The 21,871-nt window shown below is 43.8% G+C and overlaps 3 protein-coding genes across 5 annotated transcripts in view; 2 read left to right on the forward strand and 1 right to left on the reverse strand.

Moving 5' to 3' along the window:
• The window catches only part of LOC123747340 (uncharacterized), a 33,544-nt gene extending 29,268 nt beyond the window's left edge, over nucleotides 1-4,276 (forward strand). For all 3 annotated transcript variants that reach the window (XM_069319739.1, XM_045729495.2, XM_045729496.2), the window contains 3 exons: nucleotides 1,160-1,321; nucleotides 2,955-3,031; nucleotides 3,492-4,276. In XM_069319739.1, coding sequence (XP_069175840.1) covers nucleotides 1,160-1,321; nucleotides 2,955-3,031; nucleotides 3,492-3,591 — 339 coding nt within the window. In that variant the 3' untranslated portion in view covers nucleotides 3,592-4,276. The remainder of the gene's footprint in view (nucleotides 1-1,159; nucleotides 1,322-2,954; nucleotides 3,032-3,491) is intronic.
• Uba4 (Ubiquitin-like activating enzyme 4) overlaps nucleotides 1-21,871 on the reverse strand; it is a 78,346-nt gene that overhangs the window by 37,307 nt on the left and 19,168 nt on the right. The window contains exon 2 of the mRNA XM_069319884.1: nucleotides 6,041-6,223. The gene's annotated coding sequence lies outside the window, so the exon portion shown is untranslated. The remainder of the gene's footprint in view (nucleotides 1-6,040; nucleotides 6,224-21,871) is intronic.
• Nucleotides 8,645-20,683, forward strand: LOC123747341 (beta-1,3-galactosyltransferase 5). Its single transcript, XM_045729499.2, has 4 exons — nucleotides 8,645-9,080; nucleotides 12,940-13,106; nucleotides 13,430-13,726; nucleotides 18,862-20,683. The coding sequence occupies exons 1-4, from the start codon at nucleotides 9,026-9,028 to the stop codon at nucleotides 19,465-19,467; spliced, it is 1,125 nt and encodes a 374-aa protein (XP_045585455.2). The 5' UTR covers nucleotides 8,645-9,025; the 3' UTR covers nucleotides 19,468-20,683.

Consider the following 21,871-nt stretch of genomic DNA (forward strand, 5'->3'; position numbering starts at 1 on the left):
CTGCTCCCAAACTTATAAATATATATATATATATGGCTACTAACAAGACTTACTTGGTGCAGCTTATCAGTAAATATTGCCTGCACATGCGCAGTAAAGGACACGAACGACCCTAATGCTGGTAAGATATTAAGCATTTTCAGAGTACCTTACCTTCCGGAATCTAAATAATGAAGTATATCTGAACTTACTTGTCATCACTCTTAATTGAGCGAGTATCCAAGTGGTTTAGCGCACGCCATCTTGGACGTTGCTTCCAATTACATTATGATGCACTGCACTTCCCATGGAAGAAGACTAACTCATAATGCCAGACTCCGCGAAATATCTCTCCATTATAAACGCTGTGAAGACCAATCACAGGCAGGACGCCAGGTTCAGTTGTGTCAACCAACACTCAGATGATGCACAACAAAGTATCGTACTTCTAGTTGACCAGACCACACACTAGAAGGTGAAGGGACGAGACGACGTTTCGGTCCGTCCTGGACCATTCTCAAGTCGATTGTGAGAATGGTCCAGGACGGACCGAAACGTCGTCGTCCCTTCACCTTCTAGTGTGTGGTCTGGTCAACATACTGTAGCCACGTTATTGTGACTCATCGCCTGCATATCGTACTTCTAGATTCAAAATCCAGACCTTGCTACAATTAGTTATCGACTCTGTGAATACCCAAGTGTACTGAATATGAAATTATATAAAATACATTTTCACTTAGTAATATTGGATCAGAAGCACGTTATAATTTACGTGAACATAAACTATTATAACCTATCAATCATACATCTAAACACTATTTCCTTCAGATACATCAGTCACATATAATATATACGAATATAATACAAGTCAATTGTTGGTTTCTCATTGTCTGCAACAGAAAGACTTAGGTTTGTAAATGGTGGTAATTTACGAACCTAGGCAATGGTGCAGCTATCTGCATGGTCACCCAACCAGACAGTGGGTGGTCGCTTTTGGGTGGTCCAACAGACCCAACAGTTGGGTCTGTTGGACAGACCCAACAGCGTTCAATCACCCCGACAGAGTGGTAGTCTCATATCATTGACTTCCCAACGTTTCTTGATGGAAACACCTTTCGTTATATATGTTTTCAGAGACAATGAAATGAATTCTTACCCCCAAATTGTCGTCTCTTGTTAGATCGACAGCAGCGCCACGCTTAACGAGAACCTGGCGGACATTGCTGGCATCCGGCACGCGTACAGAGCGTACCAGAAGTGGGTGGAGAGGAACCACATAGAGCCGCGCCTGCCTGCCATACCACTCTCCCCCAGCCAGCTCTTCTTCGTCTCGGCCGCCCAGGTGAGACCCACAGAGGGCAGGGAGGGCATTAGGGGATTGATGATTGATGAAGATTAAGCCACCCAAAAGGTGGCACGGGCATGAATAGCCCGTAAGTGGTGGCCCTTTTGAGCCATTACCAGTATCATTAGCTGATACTGGAGATCTGTGGAGGTGCGACTGTACCCTGCGTGACGGGAGATGTCTCCCGAGACCCACAGAGAGCAGGGAGGGCATTACCAGGGGATGTTGTTGTTGTTAAAGATTTAGCTACTCAGGACGAAGTGTCCATGTAGCACGGGCTATGGTGAGCCCGTAAAAACCAGGGGAAAGCCATTACGACTATATAGTACTGGGAAGAGGTCAGGATAAGGATTTGGGATGGGCTGGGGAGAAGGAATGGTGCCCAACACCTTGGAAGGTCTGGGATTGAACGCCGACTTTCTTGAAGAGAGTGAACGTCGTTCTACCGTCCAGAGGAAAGGAGGGATAAGAAAAGGTGTATGACAACGACACGGAAAGTAAGAGAAAACGAAAAGTTAGAAAGGGGTTGTGTAGCGAACAGATATGAATTTGATTTGATTGTTATAGTGGGATATGAACTCCAGGTACTTATCCGTTAATCGACCAGTGATGCTCCCCGATCCCACGAGTCTTGTTGTTCATATCAGAGTTTGTGTACACAGTTTCCCTCCGCTACTGCTTCTTGTAGGTCTGTTCTCGTTCACTTGGCTCATATTAAAAACATTTTATCTTTAATCTTGGGCTTTTTGAGTGTTGAGTTTCGATGTTTAAGTCCTTCCTATTTCAAACAAATTATCCTTTTTCATTTTATCAACAACACTAAATACTAAATTTATCAATAGCACTCAACTGACGTCAGTCGTCCCCAAACTGATGTCACTCATCTGGTCATCTCTCTCTCTTGAAGTGTGGCACAGAGTTTTTGATCAATACTTCGTCAATATCTTTTTTCCATTCCTACAGTCATTTCTAGCCATATTTCTGGTCGTTGTCTCTGCTATTGTTGACTATTACCAGTTACGTTGTTTTGCCTTATGTTGCCTTAGTTACGTTGTTTTGAAAGTGTTGTCAGTTGAAACTAGAGTTTATTAAGGCTATCTGATCTCCAACACTGTTTTCGTTTCTACACCTTAACATAAGAACAAATGAAAAGGCAGAATGGCTCGTAAGAGGCGGCTGTGTCCACTCAGTCAGTCATGTAGGAACTTTACGCCGGTCTACAAAGTGTGAATAGAGTTACCTTTAGTCTCTTTCCACAGGGAAGGTTCCTAATTCCCTGGATCACCTTACCTTTTATGTATTTAGCAACCCGAGCCTAACCTGCTCGAGAACAGTCTTGGTGATGACATAAGCTTACATTGCTTCGTTACATTCAACAATATATATATATATTATTAATAAAACCATCACCCTGAGATGGAGATTTTAGTATCTTATAGCTAGCCCTTGGCACACAATGTAACCCTTCATGTAGTCTATGGTAGCTGTGTAAATGCAGATAATTGTGTGTACCTTATAGTGGTAGTGGTGTTAAATTAATAGAATTTGCACGAATTTGTCTTTCAACGACGGTGGTGTGTATCCCGGGCCCGTCCCTCGCCCACGACCGCTCCGCTCCCTCGCCCTCCAGCCCTACTGCGCCGTCATCCCCGACGTGGCCAAGATCTTCCTGATGGAGATGGACGAACACCTTCCCGACGGCATGAGGTGAACCGCCGCCCTCTCTTACATTAACTCCCCCTTTCTCTTACGTCCTTAACCCTTACCTCTCCATCACTGACATTTCCAGCACTGGCTCTATCATATTCTCCAGTCACATAACATATTCATCAGTGACAATCGACTTGAGAATGGTCCAGGACGGACCGAAACGTCGTCGTCCCTTCACCTTCTAGTGTGTGGTCTGGTCATCATTATCAGTGAGCGTTAGAGAGCACTGCATGTCACACAAACATTCCAGCCCCATCTACCACTACCTTTTAACATGTTGCATGGCTTGAAATTCGATATAAAAATGATTTGTTAAACACTGCTGTCATGTATTGATAGTGAACAAAGATATATTAAACATAATCGTTATTGATACGTTTATGTATTGATATTATTCTGAAATTGTTGCGTCTTTTAGAGAGCAGTAAATATCGAAGTGTCTTTGTCTTCCTTTCAGAATCAACGCTCTGATGATGAACACTCCAGAGTTCGCCGAGGTCTTCAACTGTAGCGCAGACTCTAGAATGGTGGCCAGTGAGACCTGCCACACATTTTGAGTGACTGGGCAATTAACTGTGCATCATAATGTATAAACCAGTTACTGGCATGATGAAGTTTGTCTAAACAAATCCTAACACAGACTTCTTGTACCTACCTCACTTGATGACCAATCCTAGCGGCGACCAATCTTCCTAGCGACTACTTATTTGTTCATCATTGTGATGCCATCAAATTTCACAGGCGGCTTCGCCCAGCAAATGAACAACATTCACAATTTATCCAGCGGCTGTAATCGTTCTGCCAGATTTAAAGCTGCGTTGCCCGTCAATGCTCGCGGACGAAAAGAAACGCTACGGAAGTTGTACTGTACTTTGTTTTTTGGAGTAAGACAGAATCATGCTCTGCCAGCAGGCTAGAAGACACCGCCGTTAGTGAAGTAACGACCAATTACAATACATATAAAATGTGAACGCCTATGAAGCTCTGCTCTTAACCCCAGACGGAGAGCTTACGAGACGTTCCAGTCCCCGAAGGTAGCATCGTTCTCAGGAACATAGTAACCAACCACGCTCCGTCAACGTGCTGGAAAGTTTGGGAGAGTCCCTTGACACCGTTCTTCAGCGTTCTTCATGTCAGTAAGCACAGTTCAACACCTTCTAATTTATGTATGGCTAGTCAGGAAAAAATGTAATTTAACATTTTCATGTAAATTTTCTATCATTAAATTTTTGTAATAAAACAGCGAGTAATATATTATTACCTGAACCCTGCGAGACTGTCATGTGACGTGACACACGTCCCAGTGTAACTACCCACACCGACCTTGAAAAAGCGCATATCAGTCTGATTTTCTCTCAACGGTTCCTTGCTGAGAAATCTGTCTTCATCAGGAGAACCGGCAAATGGATTACTGACCGCAACCTCCAAGCTATTATTGTGGATGCAATCGAAGCTGAGAAATCTCAATATCCACGGCCGCACCCCCGCAACCTTCGTGACCACGAAACTGACCTTTCTCCGCCATCACCCATGTGGACCTTGCTGCCACACAAAGGCGCTGAAAAAGCTTTCTTTTCCAGCGCCTCAGCGTGGCGATACAGAGGGAAAATGCACAGTGCATTCAGGGGTCCTGCCTGCCATCTGAGGAGCTGGAGGAGATAACCATCTTTGTACCCCCATATGTAACTCCTGTTTTTGTAACAAAGTTCAAATAAAAGAAATATATATGTGTACATACAAAAGAATGGGGGTGGTAGAAGATAATATTAGTGTTCAGTGAGAAACCACAAGGTCTTCTCTGAATACTTTTTATTTTCTTCTCCGAGGCTATCTTAACACTGCATTTGTCTACATTCATGAACCTGCCAATCTCTAGGATCATACATGTCGATTTCTCAGACTAGGCCTGCTATGTTTCACATGCTATGTCTGTCAATAATAATGATAATAAAAAGCACCTTTATTACAGACTCGGTGCCATAATCAGCTGCATTTATATTGTTGGCCAACATAAAAACTGCCTTCTAGAAACCTGAATATGATGTCATTTAGAATCTTACTTCCACGTCAGACCAATTTTAGAATATACAAGACCAACGAGATGTCCCTATTTCGTTAAACACAAAACTAGACTTATACCAGAGCTCACTGACATGAATTATGAAGAATGACTAAATTAATTAAATCTCACACCACTGAGAGAGAAGTTTTATCATCACATGCAAATTTCTCAGAGGAATTGGCAGGGAAATCTAGGACATTATTTGGGATGGGTGGTACACAAAGGGAAACACGTGTAAGCTAAGTATCTAATTGAGGCACAGAGACATGAATAATTGTTTTCATTGTCACAGTAGTAAGGAAATGGAATGCGATAAAAATGAATGTTGGAGACTGACTCCATACATAGGTCAAAAATGGATATTACAGAACCAAATAGGCTCGAGAACTTGTACACGAGTAAAGTAATTATCAAAAGAAGACCCCAATCTGGGAAGGTAGCACCACCAAATGTGCGGAGTAATCTGAGGGCGCTAAATATCACCAAGGATACCAATACGTGAACAGAAACGCATAAGGCGAACGATATCAAAAGTATCCCATTCACCAAGAATTCTATCGAGGGACAAGTGACCGCGAGGGACGGTCGGAAAGCAAGACACGCTCGTCTTGGAAGTCAGGACATTCAACAAGAATGTGCACGACTGTAAGAGGAACAATGAAGTTTGAACAATAAGGAGCAGGGCGGCGCTCCATTAAGTGACCGTGAGTTAAATGTGTATGGCCAATACGTAACCTAACCAGAGCCGTTTCCCACCGCCAGTTACGGTGGTAGGAGGAAGGCCACAGGGATACACGACTCTTAAGAGTAGGCCGTTTGATACCAGTAACTCAAGTAGATTGAAGGTTGAGAGGACTAGAGTCAAAGCTCAATCCCCGCTTGCATAATACATGTATGCATATTGCTGCAAAACCTACTGCCCACCAGTGTTAATTTTAGCTCACCTGAGTCATATGATGTACACACCGTCCAACATCTGACGTGACTATCTCCGGATAGTTCGGATCAGATCGCATGACCATAGAATTGGACGTTTCTTCATTTATGGTAGATGAAGAATTCTAAACACTGAAGGCGGGAGTTACCTTCTGAGTGTCAAAGCTCTTCAAGCACTTGAACAATTTATCCTGCAAGACAGACAACAAAAACCTCATTAGTAGCTAATATAAATAACTTGCTCCTTGAACACAATAAAAGGTTTAGAATACTTTTTATATCGATTCCACCTCATATATATATAACTCACCATAATGACAGACAGCAGGCAAATGAGTAAGCAACAAAGTCGAAGTTGAACTAGACTTATGTATCCCTATCTTTATTATTAAGACAATACTGATCCAAACATTCAGGTCTGATAGGAGAGAAATCACACTCTCAAAGACCAGAAAGCACTAATGTAAAAAGTTATGATTTGCTTAGATATGCTAAGCATATCTATCAGATTTATTTTTCGTGATTTACACACATGAAACCTGGTCTAAGATCTGATATGGGTGGTACAAAAAGTCCACCAGACAGTGCGACTCAAGTGGTTGCCAGGATCAGATTGGACTACTGTAACCTGTGGCAGATTAGCCGTCCTCTCGAGTTGCAACAACCGACAGAAAATGCTGTAGTATAACACCCGAACCTAACTTAAATTAACCGAGCGACCCATACACAGAAAATGTGAATATAAGGTATAGATAATCGAAGTACAGGATAGTGACCCAACCCTTCTGGCATACTTGGCGGTTTTATTACTGTGATGTAAGTTGATGTGGTATGAATTTTGGTTCATATGATGGATAGCACATACTGTGCTCGCATATATGATGGTAATAATTGTTAACATTTAGCTGGCTGTGGGGTGAAGTTGGAACTGTAAATACTGTTGTTTGAGAGATTTATGAATGCGTCTGTGGGGTTGACCGCTGGATGTAATGGACTTGAGTCGAGGACGGGTTGTCGACCCCACAGACGCATTCATTCATTTTTACATGCAGTTCATTCAAAACAGGAATTTTCTCAAATATAAATTAATATTATAATATATTAGCATATTGTGCATATATAGGCATAGGTAAGGTTAGGTGTTTAGGTTCTGTTGGCAATTACAGTATTGTATTTGTAGTACGTGGGTGAAGCATTTACAGCGTTGTGGTTCGAACAAAAGTCGTCAGTGAAGCACTTGTTCCGGAAGTGTTCGAACGAAATCAGTTGTGAATCGTGTGTAAACCGTTTTTTTATTCACAAACAGGGGGTTTGGCGAATGCATGGAATCACTTTTGGGTCTTTGTTTGGAGGACGGGCTGCTTACTGAGGTGCGATTCGAACAGATGACGTGAACGAAGCACTGTTCTAGAAAAAAGTCATCAGTCAGCCCGTCCTCATAAACAAAGACCATTCCATGCACCCGCCAAACCCCCTGTTTATGAATGAAAAGAGGTGTACACACAATTCACAACTAATAAATAAATAATAAATAAATAAATGTTTATTTAGGTAAGGTACATACATAAAGAGATTTTACAAAGTTTGTTGGGTTAATAGATAGAGCTAGTACATACAATGCCTAAAGCCACTATTACGCAAAGCGTTTCGGGCGTTCGAACTGATGACGTTCGAACACTTCCCGAACAAGTGCTTCGCTGACGACTTTTGTTCGAAACTCAACACTATAAATGATTCACCCACTTAATACAAATACAAATAATCGTCAACAGAACCTAAACACCTAACCTAACCGGTGTCTAAACATGCACAATATGCTAATATAAAATATTAATTTATATTTGAGAAAACTCCTATTTTGAATGAACAGCATTTTAAAAATTTATGAATGTGTCTTTGGGTTCGACCGCTGGATGGAATGGACTTGAGGATGGGTTGCTATAAATGCTTCACCCACGTACTTCTAATACAAATAATACAGAACCTATACATCTAACCTAATCTACGCCTACCTATACACTGAACTTTAATAAATAATATTAATTTACATATAAGAAAAAACAAATTCAATACAAAATAAGTTCAAATTGACGATTGCTTCGTGGCGGACGACCACCGCTTTAACGAGCTTGTCCTGGGAACAAGTTGCTGGTCACTGGAACAAAGGGTCAAAGAGTACATTGTCCTTTTGTTATATGTAATGAAGATCAGAGTATAGACTGAGGAAGACTCAATAAATAAAACTATCAGTTTTCTTGTAGAATCAATTAATTTCTTCAAGTTAAAATTGGCACCAAATTGAAACTTGTAGCAAGCTGAAATTTGCGAATAGTTAGAAGACAAAAAATGTACCGAATGATGTAATCTGTAACCAAATGCCATTTAACTCCTTTCTCGCTGTTTACCGATATGTTTATTATCTTCTGCATTTATATAATTATTATAATTATGCCATTATTAATGAGCAAGATTTATTATTTGACTTAGGAACTACATTAAATATTGAAATGCATTGTATTAAAGTGAACAATTATTAAATGTAATAGCAGAACGGGAGACGCTATCTGTGGTGAGATAACAGCCCGGACGGTCGTCCGCTCTCTGATTATCCCAGTTGCTCAAGAGCCACTTAGGCTGCTGATGTGAGTATGAATGTATGCATTTGAGTGCCAGCGAGCGACTGAGTCGGAGGTGTATGCAACACTCCTAACGTCACCACAACTGGCCACCACACCGCCACCACCACCACTGTCCCTGCTGTCCGTCCAGTCAGAGTTGTCGTGGCGCTGCCGGAGTAGCTGCCCTGCTGTCTGTCCGGACAGAGTTGTAGTAGCTGTCCTACTGTCTGTGCGGCCAGAATTGTTGTGGGGCTGGCGGAGTAGCTGCCCTGCTGTCCGGCCGTGGTGGTTGTGGCGCTGCCGGCGTAGCTGTGGTTGCTACTGCTGCTTCTGCGGCTGTCGCTGCGGTGTGGGCCTGGGCACAGCAACACAGGAATGCGACATATTGCTGCAGCCGACAACATGGTAACCAAGTGCATACGTATTTCAAGTAAGTTTTCCAGTGGTTGTTATGGTCACCAGCAGTGTTATTGGAATGTGGTGAATGATTGGAAATGAAAAGGCCATGTAGAAGGGTTAGACAAAAATGCTTCAAAATTGCTGTTCAGAGTGCCACAATGAATACCGGGAAGGAGACCACCATAAAAGTCCACAAATAGTTGAAAATAAAATGGACAGAAAGGAGATTGACAGAAGGGGGTGCCAGGATACAGTTCTCTAATTGAAAGCCATTCTGAAGGGGGCTACACGAGGGTATACCGTGAATATCTAAACAAAGAAGTCATTCAAATGTAGTTGTAAAACATGTCTCCATGTGTTGCTGTACCAGGAAGTGCCAGGGGGTGCCACGAGGTGCCAGGAGGATCATGAGTGCTGACAAGATAAGGTGTCATCACGGAATGTTTGGCTTGATGTTGGGCCATCAATCTCTGGAGGATTATTAAGACCATCACAATAGCTTACTGACCAATCACCATCTATACTTTGGTCCTGAACATAGTTCAAGACTAAACAAATGTAAACTTTCAGTGTATACATCGAAAAGCTGGGTACACCTGTCGGTGTATATATCCCTTGGACGGGGGTGGGGGTGGGGGGGATTCATCTGAATGTCTTCAATAAATGGTGTGCTGAAGAGCTCTCAAGTAATAGGGGAACTAATAAGCAGTATCATAACGGGAACTATCATGAACGATAGTTCATGATCGACTTGAGAATGGTCCAGGACGGACCGAAACGTCGTCATCCCTTCATTTTCTAGTGTGTGGTCTGGTCAACATATTTCAGCCACGTTATTGTGACTCATCATCTGCATCATGCACGACTCATCAATAACGGGTGCCGTAAGGGAGTGCAAGACAGGAGAGTTACATTAAGGCGTAACAAGGAAGTGTTACTCCTTAATAACAGTGTTATTAAGTGGCACTTCCTAATTATTGAGGAAGGGTGTCATGAGTCAGTAGAGTAAAGGTGAGGTGCCAGGAATGAGTAAAGGAGAGAGAGAGGGGGGTGGTGGGTGCCATGAATTAACTGGACCAAGTGGTTTTTCCACCTTGCTGACGTAGCCATGCTAAACAGTTACAGTATATATATATGGTGAAATCAGGCCATAGACTAACTACGCGTGTGTTTAGTCTTTGCGGATTTGACACACTAACAAAAGTTGGGCGAGGACATTGTCTCTCGCTGCTCCAGACAATCTGGGGCCAGATTCACGAAAGCACTTACGAACTTGTATATCTTTCCTTAATCTTTGACGGCTTTGGTTACATTTATTAAACAGTTTACAAGCATGAAAACTTCCCAATCAACTGTTGTTATTGTTATAAACAACCTCCTGGTGCTTCCGAGCTGTGCTTTAACTGTTTAATAATTGGAAACAAAGCAGCTAAAGATTGAGAAAAGATGTACAGGGGCCAGATTCACGAAGCAATTACGCATGTACTTACGAACGTGTCCATCTTTCCTCAATCTTTGACGGCTTTGGTTACATTTATTAAACAGTTTACAAGCATGAAAACGTCCCAATCAACTGTTGTTACTGTTATAAACAGCCTCCTGGTGCTTCGGAGCTCATTAACTCTTTAATACTTGTAATCAAAGCCGCCGTGAATTCGTGAATCTGGCCCCTGGCTTTCAAAGACGGCTTTCACTCACACAAAACTGATATACCAGCTACTGGAAAGCGTGCAAGAGGTCAACGTGAGTGCGTTGTTTATAAGAACATGCAAAGAAAACCCAAGGCCCTCAGAGTAGCCACAGCAGAGTGCAGAGGCGCTGCCTTGGGCCATGTGAACTGCTTCAGTATCTTAGGTGAGGTCGGTGTTTTCTATGAAGCTTTTCAAGGTAAACTAAAATATTTACAATCAATTAGTATGTCACATATGCACTTATTAGATAAGCCAATATTGACCATAAGCAAGTGCGAGAACGGGTTGCAGTATCACACCCTCCACAGCTTCTGAGTGCTTCATTATACAACATAAACATGTATATATGTATTGAGTGACGACACTTCAGGAATACATATCAAATTGACTGTCAAATAAAACGTTTTGGTGTTCATATTTGTGACACGCATACATTTGTGTATCGATGTTCTGCGCGTTTTGTTATAAGAGAACATCAAGTGACATCCTAGTGAACAAAATCGGCGAAACAAATTGTGATCAAATAGGTGAGAGACATTAAATAAATGATGAAGATTGAATTCGTGGAAGCTCCCGCCGGGTGACGCCGACTGATTGCCCGCGAAATGCCGCCCGGACGCCGCCTGGACGCCTCCTGGACGCCATAGAGACGCCGCAGGGACGCCGCCGGGACGCTCGCTGCACGTTACAGTGGCCAGAATACGCCCAGGATAATGACGTGTCTGGCAGCTTTCTGAACACACACATGTGCAATACACCATGTGTGGTGTGAACTTCGTGAAAAGGGAAAACATGCATGCCCTTGAACACTATATATGAAGGCAGAGTACAGTGCTACTAGTGTTGAAAGCAGGTTTAGGATGAAAGAAATTTCGTTTAGCTTGAGAATAGGCACAGTTGATAAAATACATATTGAAAATACATATACATATATCGTAAATACATATACGAATGTCTCATATTGACTGACTGACGTCGCCTTCCCTGAGGGTTAGATATGCTGAACTCTGTTAATGCAGATTAAACGTTAAAGATTAAGCTACCCAAGAGGTGGCACGGGCATGAATAACCCGTAACTGTTAATACAGCCCATCCTTCTGTTTAAATATTAACACTGTGGACCATAGTACATATATCGGCGTAATGTACAATTATCAGAATTTGGTATTATTGAATTTGGACAAATCAGAAAAGGTTAAGTATTTGTTGCTAATAAAACTAATCTAACATCCTAGGCCTAATATACGCTGCTATCTGAGGCCTAATATAGCACATATATGTGCTATATTAGGCCTAGGAATATTTAAGTTTGGCTTTTAGCTTTATTTTTCCAGATTAAAAAAAATGAATAGTACCAAATTCTATTTAATTGCCCATTACGTGAATATATGTACAATGGCCGACATAGTTACAAAAGGTACTATGTAAATAAGAGGCTGGGTCGTAGCCCTCACACACAATTAGTTATTATCTATATATACAAATATTTATTCACGTAAAGTACATACATACAAGGTGAAATACAAAAGTTGATGGATTTATAGATAAGAGCTAGTACATACAATGCCTAAAGCCACTATTACGCAAAGCGTTTCGGGCAGGGCATATAGTACCTGCTGGTTTGGTTCTGTTCGCTCATAAGATGTGACACTATTTGATACACTTGCCCCCCTCCCCCGGGGTAGATTTAATATTTACAAAAATTCAATAATCAGAAATGACTCGCTCACACTCATGGTAACACAGCAAGCCATCTCGCCTCCACTGGTATTCTGAGACGTGATTTTTTTAGATTTTTTTTTTATAAAAACATTCCAAATGGGAAATGTAATTGAATAATGGGTTTTGTAATAGAATAGTGGTATTAATGAATTGGAACTGCGATAGGATTGTGGTAGTAGTAAGCTAGAGTTGTTATAGTAATGGTTGTTAATTGTTATTTTTGATTCAGCTACACGGAACCAAAAGTTGCAAGTAGCACGGGCAATGGTGAGCCCGTAGTGGACTTACCTGGCACAGGAGCGGGGCTGTGAATATATATATAGTGTTAATGGGAGATGTAAAATATACTGTTGTTGTCGTGGCCGTGCATCTCCCTCGCTCTCTGACGCCACCTGTCCTGGTTAGGCCATAACCAACCTTGTACCCTCCCACCCCCTTCCACCTGCACTTGCTCACCTCCCTTCACCTCGTCTTCAGAGTTACGGCTGCTGGGGAAAGTGGTGGTGATTGCCGTTGCCGTGGTCTTCACGAGGGTCTGCCTGACCCTCGTCCTAGACTTCTCTAGCGGCGGCTACCTTCCAGCCTTCTCAATTACCACCAGCCCGGCCAACGACACCAGCGACGAAGACCGCGGTAATCCTGAGGTGAGTGTCTTCCTGCAGCCCTTGAGGGAAGTGGGACACGTTGACCAGACCACACACTAGAAGGTGAAGGGACGACGACGTTTCGAAACACAATCGACTTGAGAATGGTCCAGGACGGACCGAAACGTCGTCGTCCCTTCACCTTCTAGTGTGTGGTCTGGTCAACATACTTTAGCCACGTTATTGCGACTCATCGCCTGCAAGTGGGGCACCCTGGCCAGCATATGTATACACATTTGGAGGACAAATTATATATTTGCCAGATTTTAATAATTAAAAACACTTGATTTAGGTAGTGTAAGCCAACCTTGTCTCTCCCCCAGCAATTCATCCCTGACAACCCATCTAAGAGCCCAGTCGGGCAGCCGGCCGTAGTGCCCGACAAGTATCATATCGAAGAGGAGGACTTCTGCAGGCGCCAGGGAGACCTGCAGGTGGTGGCCTTCGTGCACTCCGCCATCAGCAGGGTGGAGAATCGCAGACACACCCGCGCCACCTGGGCAAACTCCACCATCCACGGCTTCCAGCTCGGGGTCGTCTTCATGGTGGGACGCGCCAAGACCAAACAGGAAGAGGACATCGTCAGGGAGGAAAGCAGCTTGTATCATGACATTGTGCAGGTGAGTAGGCTGGGGGATACGCTGTTGGGGGCTGATGGTGTAGGTGAGCAGGCTGGGAGGTACTCTGTTCACCCAGTACTCTTACCAGAAATTGATAAGTTCGACGAAGAGGACGCGTAGAATAAGGCCGGGTAGATAAAAATACACCGACAGAAACTTAGGATTTTATTAAGAAATTTGTCTGCCTAAGAGCAGTGAACAAATGGAATAGGCTAAACTAAAGAAGCAACTCATAGTTTCAGAAGTAGATATGACAAAAACAAGATGGTTGATGGGTAGTTTGAACCTACAAGATGGTAGATCCAGGCTAGGGAGTGTGCAAGATTGACACCCCATAACAACCGGAAGCTAAAGGTAAGCAGATCCCTGAAAGTGTAAGGTAGGTCCATAACACGAGATCTGGGCACTTTTTTTGTGGCATTTAAGTGCAACTTCGGTTTCCACAGAGGTCACGACCTCTCCGTAGGGTGCAGTTGCACCTCCACAGATCTCCAGTATCAGCTCTTGATACTGGTAATGGCTCCAAAGGGCCACCACTTACGGGCTATTCATGCCCGTGCCACCTTTTGGGTGGCTTAATCTTCATCAATCAATCATCATTCAGTTTCCATGCTTGGCGTCTTCTTTTGATAATTAGAACAAATTATATTTGTTCTGAAGGGCGTGTTTATTGGGTAGCATATCGCTGTACCAGCATGTACAGCATCTTCAAGTAGGAAGACAACTCCCTGGGCTGTTCATCCTGTCACTTGTTCCCAGATGTGCCCAGGAGGTATCATATGGATGAGAAGTTCTTCTGCAGGAGCTCCTGAGACCTGCAGGTGGTGGCCTTCGTGCACTCCGTCAGGTGAACAGTTCGCCAAATTCATGATCTAAGTGCCAAGTTCGATAACTAAAATAAATAAGTTTGACAATAAGTCTGGTGCAGAAAAGATCAAATAAAACTCTCATGTAACAGTGTACATCTGAAGAAGACAGTGTTGCTTTCTTTTGTATCGTGTATGCTGTGATCATGTGTCCTTCCTTATAGTGTCTCTTCTGGTGCCGTCAGACTGATCGCCCATAATCAGTGCTCATTGCTGAGTGTAATATTCCTGACACGAGTCTTATGTATGACCCTCTGTCCTGCGTGACAGTGAATACTAGCATTATCCTCACTTTAATAAGACCTATCAAAATCCTCAGATTAGGCAAAATTGTAATTAATTTTGTCAATAAAGATGTTAATAATAAATGACACGAGTCTTGTGGCAAAACTGGAGACTTTCTCAAGTCCTCCCCAGTGTCACAAGATGGGGTGTCTATACTGTGTGGTATTCTGAGTAGTTTCCTGTAACTTGCTATCACATACACATACGATTCCGGGCTCATGTTGATGTTACAGCTTCACTTAGGGCCATTTTCCTTCCCGATTTCTGTAATGCCATTTTCCTCGCCTTTCCTCTCTCTCTTATTTTCATGACATTGTTTCATTACACCATTTTACAAAGGAAACACTACATATAGTTTATATAATTTTCAGGAAAACAATGATTGGTCAAACTTCGTCTATAATGATTAGTCATCAGAGCATACACCGTAAACCCCCAAATGTTATACTATATCCGTTCTTTCAAAAGCATCAATATTTCGTCTACATTCATTGCAGTGTTGCTAAACTCTCGTAGCCATTTGTTGCTAAATTCTGCAGTTTGTTTACGTCGCCGTGTTGCAGCCAAGACTTGTCATCAGTAATCCACCATCTAAAAATAGTACAAATAGTAACTGGCAAGAGAATACCTCCCTCGGCTGGTGATACACATTGATCAGCAATAACAGGTGTTATAAGGACCGAGCCCTGAAGAGCTCTGCTTGTTCCTTTTTTTCTGACGTGAATTTTTCTTATCTCGCGCTATCTGTTTCCTGTCAGCTAGATACTCCCTTCACTCAGGTACCGTTCTAGTTTTTCCTGCTCGTCCTGGAATTTCCAGTTGACGGTTGTTTAATGCAATGACTCCCAACATAATTACTTATAACATACGATGTATGTTGGTGGGCCATGATATTTCCGCTTCTAGTTCTCATTGCCTCATAATCCGTGTAATTCTCTTGTGTTTCTAGAGCATGTTCAATCTATTTATCCTTCCCTTGTATCGCTATGTTCAGGCTATCTCGTAGCGAGGAAATGTATATGTTTATCTCTCAGAATGTTTGGTAATATGTTTATTGTTTGTGATGTTTGTATATGTATGTATTAACACGATGTACTGAACGGGGTGAGAATAGCTTGAGCTACCTCATCCCTTTGTGTGTATTTTACCTCAATAAACTTATTTCAATTTCAATTTTCAATTTCAATCTCGTAGCGAGCCTTCGTACTTTCCCGATAATCGTATTGTTTTAGGAAGCTGGGGCTCTGAGTTGGTGCTGCATGCTCCACCACTGTCCCAACTTACAGTATGCTGTGTACAGCGTTTTGAACGGATCCTCGTATAGGTTCCTGAAGCAGGCGATGAGTCACAATAACGTGGCTGAAGTATGTTGACCAGACCACACACTAGAAGGTGAAGGGACGACCACGTTTCGGTCCGTCCTGGACAGAAACATCGTCGTCTCCTCACCTTCTAGTGTGTGGTCTGGTCAACATAGGTTCCTGAAGGCTGTCCTGATGCTTGCAACCTTAGCATATGCTACTGATGTGAGATAGGTTAGGTGTTATGTCTGCTCCTTGGTCCTCTTTTTTTTTCTCACTGACCCTGATCAATTCCTCTTTATGTTGTTCCTCAGATCTCTCATAACCTTGCACGTATCTGGTTTTTAGTTTAGTGTCCATTTGTCCGTCTATGCAAACTAATCTAAGCATCCCTACAGTAACTGAGTGTTCTGATTGTCATGGTCTTCGTCTCATCAGAAAACAATAACGCAAAAGAATGTCAGGTTGGTCAGTGTGTGTGTTGCACGAGTCTGTGCATCAGAGCACCATACCTACAATGTTACATTAAAGAACATGAGAGCCTGGCACTGCAACACAGCACCGCTCCTGTGCCAGGTAAGTCCACTACGGGCTCACCATAGCCCGTGCTACTTGCCCCGCTCCAGTGCCAGGTAAGTTACGGGTTCACCATAGCCCGTGCTACTTGCCCCGCTCCTGTGCCAGGTAAGTTACGGGCTCACCATAGCCCGTGCTACTTGGAACTTATTCCGAGTAGCTGAATCTATAACAACAACAACAACTGGCACTACAACACAAGGTGTGGCTCACGCCACCACACAAGGTGTGGCGCCACTTGACCATTATACAAACATGGTGATGTGTAAACACTAACTACACAATAACACATAACATATCCCCAACTATTTCTTGCCTATAACAAGCCTAAATAATACTAGACAAAACCACTAAACATGTCAACAACGAGACGAACCCATCAGTCTACTGCGGTCAACACTAATCCACCGCATTTCTAACGGAATCAATCTGACCATCAAAAATAGTTTTTTAGAAAAAAAAACTACATTGTAACACTGACGTTTTCTGAACAAATCCACAAGGGCCGTGACGAGGATTCGAACCTGCGTCCGGGAGCATCCCAGACACTGCCTTAATCGACGCAGGTTCGAATCCTCGTCACGGCCCTTGTGGATTTGTTCATTTGATGCATCACGTTAGTGTGATATCTGTGTGTGACTGACGTTTTCTGACCGCCAGCCTCGATTGGTTAGGTGGGTTGAGTAGGTGTGAACGCTTCTGATTAGGCAACAACGGCTGTATTTTTTTTACGTAGTGTCAGATAGTGAGAATGGGCTGGTTGGCAAGCGGCGTGGTAGCGAGTGACACACCAAAGGATGGGCTTCATATCCTGGTAGCCTCTAATAGGTAACTGATATGTAGATAACCTGATTCTGGGGACCAAGGGTGTGTTACAACAGTACTCAGGATATAACATGAGAGCATACAAAAATACGAATACAAATATTTATTCAGGTACATACATACATACAAGGTGAGATACAAAAGTTGATGGATTTATAGATAAGAGCTAGTACATACAATGCCTAAAGCCACTATTACGCTCTAGGAAAAATGTTAACTCCGAATTATTTGATGGAAGAGAGAGCTATACTTGTATAAGAGCACTCATTAAATTGTGCTTGTGGGAGTTGAGCTTCAGCTCTGAGGTTCTGCCTCTCAACCTGCGATCGGCTGGTTTATTTACCTCTACCACTGAAATATAACACTTCATGGTCTACTAATCGTACACTGAAGAATTATTAAGATGTCAACATTTGCCTGTTGACAATTTCGTGTTGCGGTGTGGCAGTGTGGCCTGGGGCCAGCGTTTCCTGGGGATTGCCCGGTCTGTGATTCTGTTGTTGTTTTAGATTCAGCTACTTAGAACAAAAGTTCCAAAGTAGCACGGGCTATGGTGAGCCCGGAGTGGACTTGCCTGGCACAGGAGCGGGGCTGTAACTCGAATGTGGTCTGTGATTCATTTGGTAATTAGTATTATAAACATTGAGCTCCGTCCTGTACAGGGACTGGGTTGTGGTTCACGTCCAACTTTTACATATCATTCCCAATGACCTTATTGCATGGCTTATCAGTACATGGTCGCATATACCAAATGCAGGCGATGAGTCACAATAACGTGGCTAAAGTAAGCTAACCAGACCACACACTAGAAGGTGAAGGGACGACGACGTTTCGGTCCGTCCTGGACCATTCTGAAGTCGATTGTGACTTGAGAATGGCAATCGACTTGAGAATGGTCCAGGATGGACCGAAACGTCGTCGCCCCTTCACCTTCTAGTGTGTGGTCTGGTTAATATACCAAATGCTTATGAAAATATCTGTGTATATCTTGATTTTGGGTGTCTTCTGATACCAACATTCTCATCCTGCTCTGAAGCCGTGTTACTCTGTGTAGTTATGGTAGGTTCTTAATAACACTGGTAACCTTGTGCCTTAGTGCGCTCTAAGATGTAGTGTTGACCACTCTAAGACCATTGCTTTACTTCCCTCTTTGTGCCGTGGAAGTGTCCGCAGTGTTCTGTTTCCCGGGATGTTATATTTCTGTCTGGTATAAATGTATTAGTCAAATGTATTTAGGAAACAATGTGAACATTAAGACAAGCGTAATACCTCTCTCTAACAGGGCGACTACGCCGACGACTACCGCCTGCTGAGCTACAAGGCGCTGGCGGCCATCAATTGGGTCTTGGGCCACTGTTCCCACGTGCCTTGGACCCTCCACGCCGACGATGACCTCATCCTCGACGTCTTCCTTCTGCAGGAGTTCATCCAGAACCTCAACAGCTCCCAGGAACAGTTCCAGTGTAGGGCCATAATGAAGAGTCCAGTACGCCGGAAAGGCAGGTATAAAGTGGCGAGGAACGAATACCCAGGGAGGGTGTACCCGCCGTACTGCCAGGGGCCGGTGTGGCTACTCTCCACCCAACACCTCCACAAACTCCTTCAAGCCTCCAAAACAGTCAATTATCTGTGGGTGGACGACGCCTACCTCACTGGCCTGCTTCGCGCCAAGGCCAACATTTCTATAGCCAATATAAAGGCCAAGGTCGGCACCGGTAAGTTCGATATGAAGGATATCGGTACAAAACTAGCGTGGTTCCACTTGAAGAAGGTAAAGATGGCGGACATCTGGCCAGCTGTCGTGCGGCATCACCAGAAAACCAAAACAAAGGTAACAGAAATTGTCAGTAAAAATGTGTCAACTGTGACGGCGGTACCAACAGCGTGACAGGTGTGTCAGGGAGCGTGGCAGATGTGTCCGGAGCGTGGCAGTTCATTCATGGCGGTGTTCATACTGGGATGTGAGGTGAAGACAATACAGGGGCGTCCAAAACCCACAACTCCCGAGAACCGTCAATGGAGGCAGCTCAGAAAGTTTGAAACAAGTACTCGCTTGAACAGAGCTTGGTCTTGTGCACACACACATGTTCAAGACTCGCCTGTAAAGATCCCTGGGGCTATGTAAACTTGAATAGCCTAAGGAGCCTACTCAGACTTGGAATGGAGAAGCCAGGGAGTGAGCTTGTAGCAGCAGTCTCGCGAAGACCCGACCTGTCAGGAGCGACCGAGTAGCAGTAGAGCAGTGATGGCTGCAGTGAGTGGTTGGCGCCAGGCTGCGGTGTTCAGAGCCAGCCTAGAGTGCGTCAAAAGCAAGTGGGAAGTTGTTGCTTTGGATTCAGCAACTCGGAACAAAACGTTGCAAGTAGCACGGGCTATGGTAAGCCCGTAGTGGACTTACCTGGCACAGGAGCAGGGCAAGTAGCACGGGCTATGGTGAGTCCGTAGTGTACTTATCTGGCACAGGAGCGGGGCAAGTAGCACGGGGTATGGTAAGCCCGTAGTGGACTTACCTGGCACAGGAGCAGGGCAAGTAGCACGGGCTATGGTGAGTCCGTAGTGTACTTATCTGGCACAGGAGCGGGGCAAGTAGCACGGGCTATGGTGAGTCCGTAGTGTACTTATCTGGCACAGGAGCGGGGCAAGTAGGACGGGCTATGGTGAGCCCGTAGTGTACTTACCTGGCACAGGAGCGGGGCGAGTAGCACGGGCTATGGTGAGCCCGTAGTGGACTTATCTGGCGCCGGAGCGGGGCTGTAACTAAGCGAGAGATAAGAGACTTGCCAAAAGTGGTGTTGTAGTCATGCTTCTCTGGTAGAGCCTTAGACGTGTAGACTATGGTAAATCAAGAGTGTAGTGAAGCTCAAGCTTCATGTAAGGTGATTGATCGATGAAGATTAAGCCACCCAGGAGGTAGCACGGGCATGAATAGCCCGTAAATGTAAGATACTCAGGAAGGGGCTGATAAGGCCATGCCCAGGTATGACCATGGTCAGGTGGCGGGTATGGGTCAGTGTGGCCACGAGAACGAGGCATGTCAGGCAGCGTATATGTTAATATTGTTGAGTGTAACCAGAGTCTATTTTGTAATAAACATAGAAATGAAACAGAGCTTCAGTTCCCCCTTTTATCCCAACCCTTCTTATTCTGCCGCAGCCGTTTGGTAATGTTTACATGGGTGAATATTACCTATATTTACCTTAGGGCCCATCATCTCTAGTGGCCTCGGCGGGGACAGCACATTGCGGCACGGAGAGTAGAGAATTATTCATGACAGAAGAAGTGCTGTCCATTAGTGGACGTAACTCACTCTTGCCATTTGTCTAATGAGTTCCTCCCCCGCTGGTCCCCGAGTCCACTGTGACATGCTGGTGAGTGATGCAGATATGAACTGTGGCATTCCACCCCAACTCGGTGGGTATACTCCTTGTTCAACAGAGACGTATAAGGCAGTTCAGAGATGAATAAGTTACGGGCTCGCCATACCCCGTGCTACATGAACATTTCGTTCTGAGTAGCTAAATCTAAAACAACAACAGATGCATACGATGTTCCTGTTAAAGAGATGCATATGCCATTTGTTCAACGAAGACGTAAAAGGTAACCCTGTTCAACGAAGACGTAAAAGGTAACCCTGTTCAACGAAGACGTAAAAGGTAACCCTGTTCAACGAAGACGTAAAAGGTAACCCTGTTCAACGAAGACGTAAAAGGTAACCCTGTTCAACGAAGACGTAAAAGGTAACCCTGTTCAACGAAGACGTAAAAGGTAACCCTGTTCAACCAAGACGTAAAAGGTAACCCTGTTCAACGAAGACGTAAAAGGTAACCCTGTTCAACGAAGACGTAAAAGGTAACCCTGTTCAACGAAGACGTAAAAGGTAACCCTGTTCAACGAAGACGTAAAAGGTAACCCTGTTCAACGAAGACGTAAAAGGTAACCCTGTTCAACGAAGACGTAAAAGGTAACCCTGTTCAACAGAGACATAAGGCACCCCTATTCAATAGGGACGTTTAAGGTCCCCCTTGTTCAACAAACATAATACACCCCTTGTTCAACAGAGACGTGTAAGGCTCCTCTGTTCAACAGACACGCATAAGTCATCCCTTTTCAACACAGACATAAAAACAACCCCTTGTTCACGTATAAGGCACCCCACCCTTATTCAAATGACATATTTGGCACTACTGTTCAACAGAGACGTACAAGGAACCCTTGTTTAACAGACGAATAACCGAAACGCTATACGTGCTTGTGGCTTTACAAGAATGTAAAATCATCAATACTATGCACTC

The sequence above is a fragment of the Procambarus clarkii genome, chromosome 94 (assembly GCF_040958095.1).
Source record: "Procambarus clarkii isolate CNS0578487 chromosome 94, FALCON_Pclarkii_2.0, whole genome shotgun sequence".
NCBI classification, from domain to species: domain Eukaryota; kingdom Metazoa; phylum Arthropoda; class Malacostraca; order Decapoda; family Cambaridae; genus Procambarus; species Procambarus clarkii.